At 40.5% G+C, this 14,452-nt stretch overlaps 1 protein-coding gene across 2 annotated transcripts in view; it reads left to right on the top strand.

Annotated features, from left to right (window-relative positions):
- RNF145 (ring finger protein 145) overlaps positions 1 to 5,162 on the top strand; it is a 73,573-nt gene extending 68,411 nt beyond the window's left edge. The window contains exon 10 of one of the 2 annotated variants that reach the window (XM_088133901.1): positions 1,340 to 5,162. In XM_088133901.1, coding sequence (XP_087990027.1) covers positions 1,340 to 1,771 — 432 coding nt within the window. In that variant the 3' untranslated portion in view covers positions 1,772 to 5,162. The remainder of the gene's footprint in view (positions 1 to 1,339) is intronic. The other variant, XM_007422501.3, reaches the window with a different exon arrangement.
- The last annotated feature ends 9,290 nt before the right edge of the window (positions 5,163 to 14,452 follow it).

Raw genomic sequence — 14,452 nt, 5'->3', positions numbered from 1 at the left:
TAGAGGTACCACTGTAGTTAAATAATCACATTCATTTAAAGGCTAGAGTTGCGTTATGGACAAGGATGCCCACACTGGCTTTGAGTCACTCACTCTGTCTCTCTCAGCTCAAGGAGGGTGGTTGTAGAGGGAGAAATTGGAGAAACAAATGCAGTGTATGCAGTCTTAAGCTCCTGGGAAAGGGAGAATGTAAAGGTGGGATATAAATGTAACAATGTGGTATGATATGAAAAAATAAGTTACTATTAAGGGCTCCACTTTGACAGTAGCAACTGAAATCAATTATAGGATATTTACTAAAAATAAGATGCCGATAGGTGTGCCCTGGCATCTTCTTTTTCTATAGCCTCCTATAGTTGAAATCTTTCATTTATGGGTCGTCTTTTCCTATACAGTCTTATTAGTTTCTACTCCTCTTGGCAGTGACAGTTGCAGAATCCATTTAATCACTCCAGCCTATTCCTGCCATCTTGAGAGAACAAGTTGACCAGAAATTAAAAGGCCAATTATCTCAATTAGATTGTGTCATTTAAGCAATCTGTGCAATGAAACTAAAATAAGCACAGAAGTTGCACTTCTGTAGTATGCTTTAAATTCCTCACACATTCTGGATGTCTCTTAGTTCTGTCTTTTTAAAATTCCCCTTTACAGTTTTGGATTGGTTTCAAATATTAACATTCTGGTGTTCGGTTCTTCAGAAACAAAACGTGTTGCATTTTCTAACTTGAATTTTAAGAAAAATAAATCCAGGTCACAAGTGAATAGCACTAGTTGTGTTTGAGTGTTTAGGGAATCCAGGTTTGATGGTGTTTCCAGAGAAAAGCATTTTAGGCACCATAGATTCTGGCCAAATAAAAAATTGCTTTTGACTGAGGGTGAATTTAAGAAGCCAAATGAGATATACCCACACTTGCATTTTCTGCCCTTTCTGCATAGAATTGTAGCATTCAGATAGCTTTGCCAATGTAGTCCTTAAACTGCAATTTTTAGTACATAAACATCTTAATCTAAACAGCGCTTATCCAGAATGAAATGTTAAGCTTCATGTTTTGTTGGTCTTACATTTTACTAATGCAGATGAATGTAAAGTAACCAGTCTCAGCATGGTGTCTTCCAAATATACTGAATTTCAACTCTCAGTGGTGGTTGCGAATAATGGGAGTTGAAGTCTAATATAGATGGATAGCACCAGGTTAAGAACTCAAACAATGTGTGGATAATGACAGATAAAAGATGACAACTGAAGCTGGGTGGTTGAGTGTGATGATGAATGTTGGACAATTTTAGGAGACTGCATTTGTGGTTGATTATTATGTCATACTGGTGCTTCTTCTTTCAGGACATGAAATCAGCTATTATCACACCCTGCGGTCATTTTTTTCATGCGGGCTGCCTCAAGAAATGGTTGTACGTGCAAGAAACCTGTCCCTTGTGCCATTGCCAACTTAAAAATACAACTCACCCCCCTGGGTTAGGACTGGAGCCGCTGCCACAAGTAAATCTTGGAGCAGAGCAACGCACTGTTCAGCAAGAAGCTCCTGGCGCCCCCAATATTCAACACCAGGAAGAGACTGGAGGTGAGCCTGTGGACAATGGACAGGCTGTCATGGGGCCAGGTTCCATGCAGGACTCTGTTGATGTCACAGAAGGCTACATCACTCTGGACGGTGCATCTTCTAGTGAGGCCAACCAGATAGCAGCTGCCCCAGAAGGACTGGCTGAAGAACAGGAAGAGATAACACAAGAATTAAGAGGGGGCATCCAGAATTGAACTAGCAAAGGCTGGTGCAAGAATAAGCACCCCAGGGCTCAGCAGATGGAGTCTTCTCCTTTTTCTTCTTGTGAGCAAGTTTAATTCTCAGAATGCTGGCCAAAATGTATTTATAATACCCGTGCTGATTTCTGTGAGCTGCTTGGTTTACAGGGCTGCCAGTGCATTCCACTGGAAACTGCTTTTAGAATCTGCCTCCGTGTTACAAAAGGGCAGAATCTGGGAATCTGAGTTGAGTATTTGGGGCTGAGAATCTCAAGGGAGGGAATGCAAGAAGAGGGTGAAGAGAGAGAGAGAAAGACTAGTGAAACAAAAGTCAGTATTGCTCATATTGAAATGGGAAAATAAAACAGAAGGTCAAAAGTAGTATGTACATCTCCTTGGCCTCATCGTTCTGAGTGAATGGAGCTCAGTCAAGAACACTGACGAAAATCATGTAGAGGCCTGGAGTTCAAACAATGCCAGTGTGGAGGACTGTGTTGGGCTAGAGTGGTGCTCAAGTATGTTGAGGGGTAATGCTTTGGGCATGTCAGATAGGGCATTTACATTCATGTAATCTATAGCAATCTTGACTTTTTATGCTGGAGTCTTCAACACTTAAATGTTTAATCTTTTTTAAAACAAAAAAACAGACATTTTGGATAGCACAGGCAGTATGAAGTAAATTAAAGCTCCAGTGAACTCTCTCTCACCTCCACCAGTGAGTGCAGGAGAGTGACGGGAGGAGCTTTAGGCTGTGGATTGAAGCCTCCTCAGTGCTATTCGGTTTCATATATATATATATATAAAAAATTCTTGCAGCTGAATTAAAGCAGTATTAATCTCCTGGCAATATTTGCACCTTTGGGAATGAGTACATAAATTGTATGATCAAATGCCGCAAATGCCAATCCTAAGGCTGTTAATAGGATCTGCACCTATTTCTCCCTTTGCCCTTCCTCCTTGATAAGGTTGTGCGTGTATTTAAATTTTTACATTCATCATGGCTTTTTAGGTAGAACTGGGGGTGGGGTGGGAGCTGGCAATTTTTTATGTGAATTTTGATATGAAAAGGGACGAGTCACTTATTTATACATTAGGCTTGGCACTCAAAAGTGTGGATTTTTTTGTTTTGTGAATTGTAGGCATTTTATTTTTAGTAGCGAACTTGCGTGTAGACTGACAGACATAACTGGATGTCTTAATAAACAACGTTTGAAGTTTTTTTTTTTACATTTGATTGTTTTTCTTCATAGAGAGATTTTCTTAATAAATACTCAATAGACTTGAGGAAAACTTAATACCTACAGGCCTTGCTTTCCAGTAAACTGTCATCGTGATTGGACCAGTCTAGGAAGATGGGAATATTCTGTTTGATACTTCTGGTTTGCTGTTCCATCATGTGCCTTAAGGAATTTTAGATCTGTTCTGCCAGTTTAGGCATTCTCATGACTTGCTCAAATAAACGGGAGATGTCCAGTTGGCCATAGCTCCACTGCAGAAAGTCACACCTAAATTGGAATGCCTGTTTCAGTAGGACCTTGAGAATTGCACTTTAGTTCTAGACCGTCGTCGTTTCAAAAACGGAACAGCCATTCCTTACTCTGACTACAAACATTGGCAACTAGGCCAAGATAATATCCTTGTGTATCTTGATTTCTCCTTTGATGTCATTCTTGTGGAGAAAGCAAACTTCTGTATTGGCTATACTGCTTCAGATTACAATTGGGGTTACCTGCAATTTGTTGTGCTTCTCTATGAAATTAACGTATTAATAGAAAATAGCCTGGCTAGTCCAGATTCCTTTGTCCCTGCCATATAGTTTCCTGTGTCTGCAAAGGATAGAAAGCAAGTGCCTGATACTCTATATGTAGTCTGAAATGATTCAGTCCTTTTGCTGGCTTATCACTTATGTAAGAATCAGGCCTTGGTCAGTCATTTGAAGTCAGACTAGGAACATTTATTTTATTTAAAATAATTATGAGTTTAAAAGAGTGGTTTTGCTTTGGAACTCAGCTCAGCCTTGATTTATGGACCAATTACTTTGTTTTAGCCTCACCAGTTTGCCTTCTGGATAATGGATACCCTCACAGCGGAAGCCATTTTGTGAAAGTGTTCACAGAATGTTGACCACATTTTAAATATGCCCAGTAGCCCCTAAGTTGCTTGCCAAACTACTTTAAGAAGAAACCCATTTGCAGTGAGATACCCTGAGGCATTAGAGGAGGCACTAGGACTTGAGAGGCACTTAGAGATTAAGAAAATCAAGACGCAACTGGCAAGGTGATTATAAAAATACCTAAAATATGGTTAAATTTATTCTAATTTTCAGGAAAATGTTTTCCCAGTTTTAAAAGGAAATATTAGAGCTGCCTCAATATCATAACACTTCAGAGGTATCTGCAAGTTTAATGATGATGGTTTAGTGTTTGCAGCATTCTTATTCAGCTGTCCTAAGCAGCATTAATTTAAAAGAAATCAATAGGACTTCTCAGTATATGTAATTACAATCTGATTGTTTTCTATACAATGTATATTGTAATTGTTTATCTTGTCAACCCTAAGAAGGAAGTCAATATAATTCCCATTTTAGAGATGAGGACTTGTGGTTAAAATTGCAATCCTAAGCCTTTTATCAAATATAGGCACTCAGAAAATGGATTACTTATCTTTATGTGGCCAGAACAGCACCAAATCTGCACAGAAAGGAGACAGATGCATATTTAGAGAAGTACAACAGTGCAAGAAAGAGCAAGCATGTTCATGGGTACAGAAGTCTGAGCGTTAGTGGGGTGGCAGAATGACACAGAAAACAGCAGAGGAAAGATGGTAACGACAATCAAAAACCTAAACAGGAGCAATGGATGGAGCAGTATTTGGTCTGATGCCTCCCAGTATTGCATTGATTAAAGATGTATTATAGTTGAAGAGGAATTCAAACCTCATAATAGAATAAGGACTGTGGGGCAGAAACTCATGAAATGTCTCTGTTGCCCATTAGTTCCCCATCCTCATGTACCCGCTGAACCCACTCCTTGGAGTCTCCTGAACTCTCCAGAACATTTTCTCAGAATTTCAGGGTGTTCTGGACTCTCGCTAGTTGCAAGAAGCCCTCAGGCTAGGATGCAAAGAGCCAGTTTGGTCTAGCGGTGAAGGCCCCAGGCTAGAATCCAGGAGACTCTGAGTTCTAGTCCTGCCTTAGGCATAAAAACTAGCTGGGTGACTTTGGGCCAGTCACTCTCTCTCAGCCCTAGGAAGGAGGCAAGGGCAAACCACTTCTGAAAAACTCTCTCAGCCCAACTCACGTCACAGGGTGGTGGTTGTGGGGAAAATAGGAGGAGGAAGGAATATTAGGTATGTTCATTGCCTTGAGTTATTTATAAAAATAATAAAGGTGGGATAAAAAAAAATAAAATCTAAAATCTAAATTGTTCATGAAAATGAGAGTGAAGTGGCTTTGAATTATCTTCATTTTATTGTTTTTTGGGTGTGGGGGATTGGTTTTATCAAACATCTAAAAAATGACACACAAAAACACGACTTACCAAAGCAAAGTAGCTTACACGGACAATTCACTATGGAACTCCCACTGCTAATTAGCTCTGCTGCGCCAGGCATACTGTTGGGTAAATGGTGACGGGCTGCGGAGTTGTATCTGCAGCAGAAATGGCAGCTGGTCAGACAGAAGCTGACTGCAGGTTGCTTGGCCATCCCTGATGCAGCCTAGTCTCTGGGGGCAAATGCATTCAGAGAATACAGTTCATCAGTAAATATGATATGCTCATTGACTTCAAGAAACTAAAGGGGAAAAACATGTCAAAGGAATTGCTAGAGTCTAATTTCTGATGATTGTAAGGTAGAGGTCATGATACAAATAGGGGAAAGAGGTGTGGGAAGGGCGATGGGATTGACGAGGCTACTGAAAAGGACCATGTTTCTGGTTCCAGAAACATCTGTTTGTATATATTATAACAAGATAACTACCACCACACAGAATTGAGCAGATGGTTAATAATATATTCCACCTGAAGAAGTGGCAGGATATAAATCAAACGAGCAAATGTAGACTGTACAACTTTTAAAGGAAGCATAACAAAAATTAACAAGCACATCTTCTCAAAATCTGACTTGGAATAATCTTTATCTAAGAAAACAAGATAATTTTCCCTGATCTAGCAAAGTAAAATAGTTTAGAACTCATCTATGCATCCCCTCCTAATCTAATTTATCAATGAATTCTAGATTATCATTTTACTTAATATTCCCTAAAGTTACACTACCCACTTCTTCTTTTATTTTTTGCAATAATAAGGTAGGAGATTATTTTAAAAGAGAACCAGTCCAATACCTTGTCCTAACTTTACGGCAATAACCTTGAGGTGAGGAGGATACCCCAACATCTTGTAAATGTGCCCATTGTGCTTCCCTAAGTAAAACCATAATTCAGTAGAGGCATACATTTTGCAAGCCAAATGTTTTGTGTTCTGTTTTGGACATTTCCAGGTGCAGCTGGAAGAAATCCTGCCTGAAACCCTCAACGTGCCTGACCTGAATGGATAGTGGTCTGACTTGGAAAAGGGCAGTTTCCTGTGTCCTATCAAGTTCAATTTGTTTTTATTTTTGGTAACAAAAGGGCTATTTACCATGTGTATATTTACAGTATGAGAGCCTGTTTGGTCTAATGGTTAAGGCACCAAGCTAGAAACCAGGAGACTCTGAGTTCTAGTCTTGCCTTAGGCATGAAAGCCGGATGGGTGACTTTGGGCCAGTCACACTCTCTCAGCCCTAGGAAGGAGGCAAGGGCAAACCACTTCTGAAAAACCTTGCCGAGAAAAATGCAGAGACTTGTCCAGGCAGTTGCCAGGAGTCAACACTGACTCAAAGTCACAAAAAAAAAAAATAAAAAAAAATAAAAATTACAGTCTAAACTCTAATTGACCCAACAAGTATAGGTAAAGTATTTGAAGTTGGGCAAGCAAAGTATCCAAGTAAAATTGAAATTGAGGCTAGAAAAAAAGATGGCAATCTTTTACCATCTATGTGTAATCCATTGGTGCTCTCAACAAGAGCCCAGTATCAAATGGTGTTACAAAACTAAGGGGTGAGAGACTCTCCAGACACATGGGAAGTGCATGGCATGATTTAAAAAGTCAGAGTTTGACTAAGGGACACTTCTCTTAGAGATCCATTTAAGAGACCAGTTTTCCTCCTAGATCCAATTGTTCATAGTCAGAGGGATCCCACCCTACTGAGAAAGCCTAACTCTTAACCTGACTGGGGGGGAGGGGGCGGGCTTTATATCCCTTTTCCTCCCAACTGCTTCTTTTCAATTGCTCTTCTTTCAGGTCACACTGCCTGGCCAAGGCTGAAGTCTTTATGGAAAAGCTCAGACACAATGCTATTCAACATTTGGTGAGGTCCCCATCAATGGAGTTGGTTGTCTGGCTGAAGACCTGGAAAGTTGACTCCATATCTAAGATTCTATGGCCATCCTCTTCCTTCAGGGATGGGCAGTGACAAATTTGAAATATAAATAAAGAAATAAATTAAAGAAATTCTTAAGTGACCATCTAGTGCAGGCCAAAAAAACCCCCAGTTTTCCTCCCACACCTTCAGAAATAAGACTTCCAGGCACAGCTCAGTTCCTAATGACTAGGCAAACAAGTGCCTACCATCTCAACCTATTCCCAATAATACATAGTTCTTTCATAATTTATCCTGAAATTTGTTTGAGCCAGTTGATCCATTCTCTTCTCCTCCTCCTACTTTCTCTATCTTGCCAAGCATACAGTAGTCATCTTTTCTATCCACCACCAGCTTCCATCACTTGTCTGAAGTATATGAAGGTCTGGGTTCCTGATCATGGCCTCAAAGGAGCAGTCAGCATTTTTTAAAAACTGTGACTGATTTAGCCAGTTCTTTATGCAGTCTACCTTCTTTCTCTCACTCTTTCTCAATCTCCAGCTTTCTCTCCCTCTCAAGATCCAACTAGAAAAAGCATTGTTTTAACTATTCTGATCTTTGTTGTCATAGGAATATCCTTATCCTCCCTGATATAAGCCTGTAACTGCTTTCCTCCCTAGAATTAATCTCTTTCTTACTTCCCCAGAACACTGCCCATTTTTATCAGTTCTTCCGTCATTGCCCCCCCCCCGCCCGCCAGCCCCCAAGAATCTACTATCTTTGCTACTTTGCTGTCAACTGAAAGTTCAGGAAGCACGTTTCTTGATGTCGTATTTGCCTTCTTAATATTTAGCAATAACCCAGATCTTTCACTTTCCATTTTTGGTTTCATAATGAACTCTGCTAAGGCTTCTTTACTTCTAGGGAATAAAGTTGTGTTGTCTGCATATCTCAAATTGGAAATCTTTCAGCCTCCTACTTGGATCCCAGTTGTCTTTCAGTCCTGGTGCTCATATTCACTCTATAGAGGCAGGGAAAGTATGCATTCTTGCCTTCCTCTCTTCCTATATGCATATCTTGAAATGCTGGCAAGGAAGAGTCTTAGATCATGTCAGCCTATTGCCCATCTAGGCCAATGGCCCCTCTGTTTCTCCAAACTCAGTTCTTACAGTAGGCTCTTGTTCATTGTCAAGCTTCTTCTGAAGTTTAATCAGATGGCCTGACACATCCATTAATCTTCATACATTCCTCATTCTGGCATGAGCCTACAGATCAAAAGCCTTGCCAGGAGTCAGTAAAGCAAAGATAAAGTTCATTCTTAGATTATCTTGCTGTCCCCATTATCTATTTTAATGTGTCCTTCTGCCTTTTCTGAAAATTGCCTGTTTATTTGACTTTTCTTTCTCCATTGTGTGGCTTTATTTGTCTTTGTAAGACTTTAAATAAAGCTTTAGGGCAATGTCCAGTAATTTGCATGTTCTTTTGCATCTCCTTTTTTTGGTTAAATGGACATTGAACTTTTCCAAACTTTAGGCCACATCAGCAGAGGTGTTAGCCCTTTAAGGGACTCTTTTTCTTCAGCCTTCAATTATGGGAAGTTCATCTACTTGGTGCTTTCCTGTAGGACATCTTGTCCATCATCTCTCTCACCTGACTTTCTATAGAATTGGTTCCTGGATATATTCCCTTTCTGCAAATATGTCTGTAATCTTATTTGTAAAGAGTTAGAATATCTTCCTTCCATTTTCCTTTAACCTCATTTACTTTATTCAGTCTTGTCCATGATTATTTTTGAGTTTTCCTACATTAGCTGTCAATTTTATTATGATTTCTCTGATCTCCAAAAAACATGTTTTAGTTTCCTTTTCTTGTTATTTTTTCTATTTGTTGACGTTGATTATCTTTCTTTGCCTTGGTTTGCATTGGAAGCCTTTGTTCACTAGTTCCACTTCCACTTTTCATCTTCCCTTGGCTATCATGACAGCTTTGTTTGAAAATCACTTGGACCTTCTCCTGTTTGAAATCTTGGGATTTTTTTTCTGCTTATCTTTGTGTTGGTTCTTACCTTTTTCCATAGCTTCTCAGGTTCTCTTATGCAAAAGTTAAGTATGCTGAATCTATACCGAGCCTGACATCCTCAACTGCAAAAAAAAATATAGGTAAAAATGATCAGAAAGAACTTCCTTGGTCTGTAATCCCAAAGAGTTGCTGCTCACTGGGGAAAAAATGCTATTGGGCAAGATGGGCAATAGGCTGGCATGATCTAAGACAATCTCCCTTGCCCATGTTTCAAGACTTTAAGACAAAGGTAAGCAATACAATGCCTATAGGAATAACCCTCAGACAGCTCTGATGGTGCCTACCAGACTCTCTGTCTCATCTGATTTTGATTTCTTAAATAATATTTTAATTAAGGAAAAATAAGTAGGAAGCTGGCATGGCAGAGCAAAACACCAGGTTTATGTTAAGACAGCAGAATCGGCCTTTCTCCAACCACTTCATTTATTTACAAAATGTTTCTCCCACCCACTTATATGGATTTGGGGCAATTTACAAAATAAAAACCTCAATCATAAAATCATCACATTACCCCAAAAACATAATTCCACACCCTCAAATAAAATAGCATCAGAACCAGAACCAGTGGCGAGACTTCCTGTGAGCGCCATGGCAAGCTGAAGTCCTGCTGGTTAGCAGGACAGCGTTTGCGAGGAGAATCACAGCTGGATGCTCGATCCGGACCAGCAAAATCTCTCTGGAAGAAGAAGACATTGTTGGGTGACTCCAGACAGCTTCTTCTCATGCAATAGACCATGGAAATAGAATGTAATAGACCATTTTGTGGTCAGCTTGTGAGTGGAGTGGCTGGGAGTCAGGATTTCATCAAGCTCACACTCGTAAAGCAGCCTTTTACGGACATTAAGCTCAACTGAGCCTCATGTCTTAATCACCTGTTTAGATTATGTGTGTATGTGTATAGGCAGAGTTTACTAGAGCGATTAAGACTCTTCGGACTGGCAAGGTTGTATTCTATTCATTGGGTGAGTTTCCTCCTCCTAAGAAGACGATGTTGTAAATTTGATTTTAAAAGCTTTGAAAATCTATTATTTTTTGGACTATGCAGAAAAAGAGTGCTTAGTGTATAGAATTTGGAAAGTTAACCATGGATTAAGGGGACAGAGGGATATGGAATTATAGCTTTGAATTAATTAGAAGATACTTTCTCGTTAGAAGATACTTTCTCGTGGGAAAATGGCGATTGCTTTCAATTGTTTTGGCTTTTTCATGATAAGGAGACCTTGAAGGCTGGACACTAGAGGGAGCTATAAGATAAAGAATATGGAGCAGATAAAGAATATGGAGCAGAAATCTATACTGCAAGTTTTTGAATATCTCTCCACCAAGCTTCTTGATAGAATGGATCAATTGCTTGACAAAATGGACAGAACGTGTTGTAATGAAGTTATAGAACAAGAACAAGATGCAATGGACGTTTGTGAAATTACTTTGAAAGGGGACTTGAATGTAATAGAAATGGACCTGATAGATGATTTATTCCCTAAAGGAGATATACAGATATCAAACCAGGAAACTGATTTGGATAATTTTTTCTTACTGGATATACAAAAGAAATTTGTTAAAGTTTTGAAAGAGTTTTGCCTTGACACACAGATGACCAGCAAACTACCTCTGGGACTCTCTTTGAAGAGATTAAAGAGTATTTTTAAAAACTCAGGGAAGGAATACAAGATTGATTTGTTTGATCAGGGCTAAAAGAGGAAAATAGTAGTATCTGGTTGCCCTTACTGGATTTTGCTGACAAAGAATGATTAATGAAGCATTTGGATTTTGTTTTTTTACTTAAGAGATGAGCTATGGGGAGAAGAGACATTATGTTGTATTTAGAGATGATGATGATAAGCAATTAAAATTGCCTTTAGTTGCTGGGATGAAGGGGGAAGTTACTTCTTTTTTTTTCTTTTTCTTGTTTCTTTCTTTTTTCTTTTCAACACATTCCCCCCCCCTTTTTTTTCCTTTTGTATTTTTCTGTTTGTATTTTTTGCAGTTTGTATTAGCTTTTATTCTTTTCATTTATAATTCTTAATAACATTATTTGGAAAAAAAAAATAGAAGCGGTGGGCACTTCATCACCATAAGACGAGCCAGCAAATACTTGCTAAAAAAGAAGTGATCTTCAGCAACTTCCAGAATGCTGGAAGCTAGGGAGTCAGGCACACTTTTGGGGAAGTGAATTCCACAACATCAGGACTATCACTGAGAAGGGCTGCCCTCTAGCCCACGTGCCTTTCAAGAAGATGTTCTCAGCAGGTCCTATCTATGCACCTCACAGGATGGGCGGAATCATTTTGAATAAGGCAGTCCATAATATAATCTGGCATCGTGCCATGCAGGGCTTCATCGATAATAACCAGCACTTTGCCTTGGGCCTGGAAGCCTATTGACAGCCTGTGGCACAGCTGTAGAATAGGTGTTACACGGCAAAAATGGGTTCCTCCTGTCAACAGTCTGACCATTGCATTCTGCACCAGCTATAGCTTTGAGTCACCTTCAAAGGCAGACCCATGTAGCACACAATGCAATAGCCAAGCATGTGTTGATAAGGGTGTGAATCACCATTGTCAGGGTTTCCTGATCTGTGTAGGGCTATAACTGGCAAAGGCTCCCCTGGCCACAGTCACTACTTGCTATTCAAGCAGGAGTTGTGAGTTCAGGAAACCCCTGAGTCACAGACCCACTCCCTCAGGGGAGCATGGTCCTGTGCAGAGCTGCAACTCACAATAATGTTTCTGGACAGTATTAGCAATTCTGTTTTGCCAAGGTTTATTCTGAACTTGTTTCTCCCCTTCCAGTCTTTCAAATCCTTCAAACACTAACTCAGGCCTTCCAGAGGATTTCTGTCCCAGCCTGAGGTAATGAAGTATAATTAAATATAATCAGCATATTGATAATACCTCACTCCTCTCCCATCAGTTTCATATAGATGTTAAATAACACAGGGGAGAAAAACACATCCTTTGATGCCCACACTGGAACAACCATGGGCTCGATTGCTCCTCCTCCATGAATACCAAAGGAATCACCCATTCAGAAAGATACCATGGCCAGTGGTATAGATTGCCATCAAAAAGTCTAATAAAGCCAGGAGGAACACATTCCATCCTGGTCTCACTGAAGGCTTACACCAGAAAAACCAATGTTGATTTCATCCCAGGTCTGGGCCTGAATCCTGTCTGAAAGGGATCCAGACAACCTGCTTCCTCTATGATTTCCTAGAACACTACCACCTTCTGAACAACCTTCTCTATAAAAGACTTGGCAGAACATGGCTAGATCAAGATGCTCTTTCTTCAAGAGATGGCACATCATGTCTCTATCAAGGAAGGCAGCATTTTGCCCTCCCTCAAAAAGGCATTAAACTCTTCCGATATCCAGCCACACTTATCCCTCCTGGCTATCTGAAGGAACCCAGTTGGGGCCAGATTGCAAGTGGTGGAGCTGGTAGCAGAGAACTTCCAATCCTCTTCCTCTGTTCCTTAATCCCAAGAAGAATCCCAAATCACACTGCGAGACTGACCCTCATCCCCTCACATGACTCTACCCATTTGGTGTCCAACTCTGTGCAAATGAGTGACTCAACCCACAAAAACATAGCAGCAGCCTGTAGATTCCATGTCTTACCCACCCTCCCCTAAAAGGGATTGGCTAGGAATCTGCAGATGCCATAAGCACAGGGAAATACATCTTGCCAATTCCAACACTTCTTACAATGTTTCCGGAGGCAGGGTGCCAACATACTGGCAAATATTCTTGTCACATTTGGACCTGTAGTGGTATGTGGGAAAGACCTTGGGAGAATGGGCCAAGAAATGCTGCCTAGGGAATGATCAGATAAGAGACAGTATATCCTGCAGCAGGAATGCGGGCAGGGCAAGAGGCTCAGAAGAGACCCTCCCTAGTTTCTCGGGCTGTAAAGGAGACGGGGAGAGATTTGTACTTTTAGACTTGCAAGATTCTGTTAATGTAGCTTTACAATAAAGTAGAATTAGGTCATCTGGTCATGTTTCCTGTCTGTCTACCTAGTAAGGCTGACAGACTAGAGCCCACTTAAACCAATAAGATAGCAGAACTTTTAGCACACCCAGCCGAGACCTTCCCCAAGACTTCATTTTCTAGTGTTTGGAGCTGATACAGTACTCTGGATGTTAAATACCAGAGATCTTTGCAGAAACACATGTGCAGAATAGTTTAAAGGAGGGCCAGCCATACATCTAAGCATCACCTGATGCTCCTTAAAGGAAGAAGAGAGACGCAGGATATAACTTCCTTTGTAGATCAGAGTGAAATATTTTCTTTTTTAGACCTCTTCTGAGCTTCCCTTAGCTTTGCTTTCAAAGCTGAGAAAAGAAAACAAAAGTCCCAGCTGGGAATGCAAAGGATTAGGCTTTTATTTATTTCCCCTGCTCTGAGCTTGTATTCTGCACTTGGAAAGGAAATGTCCTTGAAAGACTGGTTCCTCCATAAACTATTCCAGCTTCTGTTTGTTTTTAAAATGGAAATTATTTTCTCAGAGACCCCGCCTGTGAGGAAGTGGGTGTTGATAAGTAAGGCAAAAATAAGAAATTACGGCCTGTAATGCTGGAAGCAAAACATCTTGTTTTAAATTAAATGTGCACATTTAATTGGATTTGTCTTTGTCAAATCACTGTCTTGGATCATGCTCAAGAGTGTGACTTCTTGGGACGGAAGACAAGAAAAGAGCTGCTAATGGAATTACATGCTATAGATTTGCCTTTATCTAGCCAAGGTATTGCTAAGGCTATTTGACAAGCTCTTACGCGAATCTGGAAGCCAATATTCAACTGGACGGTCCTTACTGAAAATCCTCATTTCCTTGAAAAAGGATGGATCGCTTCTGTGCTCAGATTGGACAGCTGATTCTCCAGCCATTCGCCCGGGAGCCAAAATCATCTGATTCCTCACAGATGGTCTTGCTGTGTAATTGAACAATGAGTGGCAGCAAAATACTTAGATGTACCCTCACCACCCACTTGTCCCACCAGAACCCCCTGCCTGCCACCATATTCCTTATCCTGAATGCTGCATGGAGATCAAGAGGGGCATTTCACTACCACCATGAATTCCACTCAACCAGGTATGGGCAGTCCTCACTGGACTGAACTGCTCTCTTGGGCTGCTATCATTTCTCTGACTCTGGCTATCTGCCTTTCCCCGAATGGCCTTGCTCAGCCCAAGTCCTTTTGGCAGTCACTCTCAATC

The sequence above is a fragment of the Python bivittatus genome, unplaced genomic scaffold, assembly GCF_059951505.1.
Source record: "Python bivittatus isolate LINGU-HERP-01145 unplaced genomic scaffold, Pbiv_v1 ctg000080_np1212, whole genome shotgun sequence".
Taxonomy (NCBI): Eukaryota; Metazoa; Chordata; class Lepidosauria; order Squamata; family Pythonidae; genus Python; species Python bivittatus.
The sequence above is the reverse complement of the archived record's forward strand: the minus strand, read 5'-3'. Positions and strand labels throughout refer to the sequence as shown.